Here is a 5,000-nt window from a genome sequence, read left to right as displayed (position 1 = left end):
AACAGCATATTTGCAGCCCAGCGCATGTAATGACTGAGATCGGAAGATATTTACTCGTTACCATGTTGTTAGATGGTCAGCTTAGGTCCTGTGAAATGCGGAACTAAGGGGCGGGACTTTCAAGCTCTATGGATGATGGGGGGGGTTGGAATAGAATACCTGAAGATGAGAAAACTTTGACAGAGCTCAGTGTCGTTGGTCTTTCTGTGGATCAAAGAAAACTAGTAATCAAAGCAATGATCAATCAGTAAACAAAACAGTTAACAATACGAACACATTTCTTTCTTTGTCCCATTCATTTAATGTGGGCTATTCACTACTAATCATACAGCATGTGTACGCTCTAGAAGTTTACTGTTGTGTAAAATGCCCTGTATGTGTAAGAATGACCATCCTATTTATGATCGATGGGTTACATAACAACAGAGCCATGAGTCAGAGTGTGTCCACAGCAGAATAGACACATGTCAAACACACTCACCCAGAGCGGAATTCTGGTCCCCTAATTCACACACGGCACATAGTGGGAGGACAGAGAAATTTGTTATGGAAATTACACCATTTAATGAAATGGATATTTCACTAAAACACAAGTGTGCATAGACATTAGTACCACTACCATTAGACTTCAACTACAAACACTGCCCTGTAAAACACCTTCCATAAATATTGCGACTGTAACGATGCCCTCAACACACGATTCGGTTCGTATCACGATTTTTGACCTATGCTTCGATACACCCCACGATTTTTTAATGCATCTTTTTGAGGATAGTTTATTGGTAGAAAGCTTAAAAATAATAATAATAATAATAATATTGGAAGCTCTATCACATCATATCATAAGGTTGTTTTTTGGACAGAAGGGTCAGAACTTTGAAAGGGCGTATCACGATAATACCCTTAGAATCTCTGATACTGTCTTCTTGCACAACGATACAGTATAGTGACTCGATACAGTATAGTGCGTATCAAGATTTCTCGATTCGATAATATCGTTACAGCCCTAATAATTATGGAGATGCAGCATTGACAAGTAATGATAATGAAATATCCTTAAGCCTTATATAAATTCTTATACAGTAATGAAGAAATATGACTATGCCCAGGGCCGGATTAAGATGTCCTGAGGACCCTAGGCTACAAGTTGCTGTGGGCCCCCCAGAAGGCAAATTTCTGGACAAATTTACATGGACTGTGTCACAGTTACGAACTAGGACTTTTTAAATATTGCAACTTGTCCCAATTCTGCATTTTTAAAATTTTTGGCCAATCAAGGTGGAGGCCCCTAGGCTGCAGCCATATCTGTCCTGTGCATTAATCCGACCTTGCCTATGTCATTGCCAGTGTTGTGTAGTGAAGTATTGGTGACTTACAGGATTCAAATCCAATCTCATGGTGGTGATCGTAGTCATACTCGTAGTCATAAGTAGCTTCATAATCTTTGAAAAAGAAAGAACGGAGTGATTTCCTCAGATTTTCTCACAGGATTGTCCTGGTATGTTTCTGTGATATAGTTGGGTGTTTATCTTACCTTTAAGTTGGTCCATATCTGAGAGTGGAGAAAAGAGAATAGCAAACATGCACACTAGTTAAAAGGAAGTAGCCGCTAACGGTAGCCGTTAATCACATTTCCTAGTTCTGTCAAAAAATCGTCTATTAGAGAAAGATACCTCTAACCCAACCCACCCAATGCCAAGGAGTGTGCTCAAGTTCGATCTCCTAAGGGGGTAATGGCCATTTCTCAAAATCTAGTGTGCACCCTTCCGAGTGTATCAGTCTTCGTAATCACGGCCAGTGATTGGATACTCTTTGGTGAACTCTGCGGAGTATCAAATCATCGGGCATGACTAATTAGTCTCACACTTCGAAGGCTCATACACTTGACATTGAGAAATGGCCGTTGTCTCCTTCTTCTTCTCTTTCTGTGGTGTTGGGGGGTGGCGGCTTGCATAAGATGTGCGGTACCACCATCTACAGTGATAAGGGAACTTTATTGTCTCCTAACTGAGGGTCTCTTAAAGGGGCGTTCACCTGACGTCAACGGGATCCAGGAAAAGTATGGGCTTGATGTATCTTACTCTAATAGAGGATTCTTCAGTTCTGTTCTACGGAGTGTTGGGGGAAAAAAATCACCTTTTTCCTGCACCTGGATGGCAGTGGAGACATCTAGTGGGAGAAGATAAGCATGGCCACGTCAGGTGATTCTGTTATCAAGCTTTGAATATTTTTTTCTCCTTTTCTCACAATAAATACAAATTAAAAGACCAATAACATAAACACAGATTGATTGAAATTCCAGAAATACCCTCTGGGGTCACTCCCTACTTACCCAAGAGGCCCGCGGCTACCTCCCATGGTTTCGGGGCGTTGGTAACCCCCGGCATGGGCATAAAAGTGGCAGCGACCAGGGTGGCAATCTTAATATCGACATCGACATCATTGGTGGTGTCATCCTCTGAGGATGAGAGCTTAGAAACCTGTGTCTGCTGCGGTGGTAGGTCCACATCAGCCAAAGTGCCCCCATCATTCGTGCCTGGGGCCTTCGGGTCTTTGGCAGAGGCAGTACTAGGCAAGCCAGGGGCCATAGCCATCGTCTTATGAGGTGCTGTTGAGGTGCTGGGGGCAGTGGTGGCTTTCAGGGAGGCAAGTGGGGGAGGAGGGCTAGTTGTTGTTGTGGACTTGCTGGATAGAATGGGGACTGCATGGGAGTGGGAGGGGGCAGTGGTGGTGGTGGTGATTCGGGACAGCAGGCCAGCTGATTGAGACGTGCCTGGAGGAGGAGCAGCGGGAGGTGCAGCAGGAGGCGCCGCAGCGGGACCCGAGGGCTGGCCAGTGGTGTGGAGTCCTGGCGGAGGTGGTGGACGCGGGGGCAAGGTCAGTGCAGGTTGAGGAGGTGGCATGTTGTGTGGTGGTGGTGGCACCGTGGTTTTGGGGTGAGGAGTAGACGCCCGGTTTGCAGGGCTCACAGTAGTTGTTGTTGTGCGGGTGGAGGTGGTGCTGGAAGAAGACGCAGAGGCCGCCACGGTGGGTTTGGGGGTGGGGATAGGGATGTCATCTACGTCCGGCTTGACAACGACCAGCGAGGTGACGGGCGTGACAAAGTTATATGCCAGAGAGAGGTTGGTGGCCTTCTCTGTGAACAGTCGTTGCAGGGCTGCGTCGCTGCTGTTGGTTCTGGCCAGCAGCAGGTCCTTGATGGTGAAGTAAGCCCACAGCCTGCGGATAGGGATGCAAATTATCGATTAATTCATTAATCGTTAGTTGATTGCCTTATCGATCGACTTATGATTAATTGATAAGCGGCGTTTTCCTCCGAAATCTCAATGTCTCATAGATAAAATACTTAATTTAAATTAGTTCTATTTAAATTCTATGATCCAAAGGTGATTTAAATATTCCCACTATTCACACCCCTCTTCACACACACACTCTTCACATGCCCATTTCACCTGGGTCTCTTGTCAGTTGAATTGGCGATTAATTGCGAATTAATATTTTTTAATCGATTAATGCATTGATCGATGAAAGTCGATCAATTGATTAATCGCTTGCATCCCTACCTGCGGATGAAGCTGGCGCCACCGGGGCCCAACGCCGGGCAAGTGTTAAATGGAGATGCTGCTGCTGCTGCTGAAGCGGCCACAGGTGTTAGCGGTGGTGGCGATGGTGGTTCTAGGTTCCGTTCCACGTGCATCTTCTGCTTGGCGTCGCTGGCCGACAGTGCCACCCTCACCTGCTGGGCGCCTCGCTTCAGCCGGCCCACCACCACCAGCTCAGAGCCCTGGAAGTACGTAGGAGAACGAAGGTTTTTATTTTATTTTTACTTTGATACACCCCACGATTTTTTTAAAAGTACCTTTTTGACGATAGTTTATAGGTAGAAAAGAGGCTACTCATATATATTGTATTTTTTCAAATTTAAAAATAATAATGATACTGATTTGAAGCTTGGAAGTACTATCACACCATTTCATATGGTTTGTTTTTTTAACTGAAGGGTAACAGAACTTTGAAAGGGCGTGTCACGATGCTACCTTCCCGCCTTCGTCAGAGGGTCATATGGATGTTTGATGCATGACGTGCTTTAAAATCGGCTGATGTTGTGAAACCCTAAGGTTCGCAACAACAGTTAGACATAACGAGCGTCATACATGTACCTGGAAGTAGTGTGGGAAGAGGGTGCGCGAGAGCTGGGAGGCCTGGGGCTGCAGATAGGCCAGCTGCACGTCCGACAGCAGTGGGCTGGCCACCTCACGGTAGAATCCTGTGTCACGATAGGGAGATGTTAGTACACTTTAGGGCTGTAACGATACACTTAACTCAGGATTCGGTTCGTATCGCGATTTTTGACATACGGTTCGATACACCCCACGATTTCTGAAATGTATCTCAATTGAAGTTTGGAAACACTATTACATCAAATCATAAGGTTGTTTTATGGACTAATGGGTATCAAAACTTTGAAAGGGCGTATCACGATACTGCCTCCTTGTATCACGATACAGTATCAATCTCTCGGTTCGATACAATATCGTTACAGCCCTAGTACACTTCCAGGGTTTTCACGCCTAGTCCCTTTCAACCATTGACCTTTCAACCATTGATTAATAAGTGAACTCAGACCTGTGACTCAGCGAGCATTTTGTGCACATATTCGCTCATGAGTCCCAAGTTATGCTTGTGAGTCGACAAGGTGAAATCACTAGGTAGAGCACTAGGTAGAGGACCGAGTGTGATCAAAAAGAGGACTGACAAACCATAAAAGTCTAATGGAAACAGAAAGAGCAGCCTGTTCTTTTCACAATACACTCACAATATGAACAAAAACAGAACTGAGTCCTTTTGATATCTGTTCACTTTATTACACCACACATAGCTATAAGCTTAACTATGCAGGTAGGGTGATGACAGGTGCACACAGAGCCGCATAATACCTGTCAGTTGCTGGGCTGCGTCTGCGTCCTCGTGCACCATGCGCGCCACGCCGCGGTTCTCAA

General features: G+C 45.4%; 1 protein-coding gene across 1 annotated transcript in view; it reads right to left on the bottom strand.

Annotated features, from left to right (window-relative positions):
• itih6 (inter-alpha-trypsin inhibitor heavy chain family member 6) overlaps window positions 1-5,000 on the bottom strand; it is a 26,960-nt gene that overhangs the window by 3,037 nt on the left and 18,923 nt on the right. The window contains exons 9-17 of the mRNA XM_063208581.1: window positions 4,938-5,000; window positions 4,161-4,267; window positions 3,564-3,784; window positions 2,333-3,219; window positions 2,137-2,169; window positions 1,535-1,552; window positions 1,377-1,442; window positions 482-502; window positions 160-204 (exon numbers count right to left, since the gene is read on the bottom strand). The exon at window positions 4,938-5,000 is cut by the window's right edge and continues 273 nt beyond it. Of these exons, the coding sequence (XP_063064651.1) occupies window positions 160-204; window positions 482-502; window positions 1,377-1,442; window positions 1,535-1,552; window positions 2,137-2,169; window positions 2,333-3,219; window positions 3,564-3,784; window positions 4,161-4,267; window positions 4,938-5,000 (1,461 nt within the window). The remainder of the gene's footprint in view (window positions 1-159; window positions 205-481; window positions 503-1,376; window positions 1,443-1,534; window positions 1,553-2,136; window positions 2,170-2,332; window positions 3,220-3,563; window positions 3,785-4,160; window positions 4,268-4,937) is intronic.

Source organism: Engraulis encrasicolus, chromosome 10, assembly GCF_034702125.1.
Source record: "Engraulis encrasicolus isolate BLACKSEA-1 chromosome 10, IST_EnEncr_1.0, whole genome shotgun sequence".
NCBI classification, from domain to species: Eukaryota; Metazoa; Chordata; class Actinopteri; order Clupeiformes; family Engraulidae; genus Engraulis; species Engraulis encrasicolus.
Note: the sequence above shows the minus strand (reverse complement) of the source record. Positions and strands in the feature narration are given on the sequence as shown.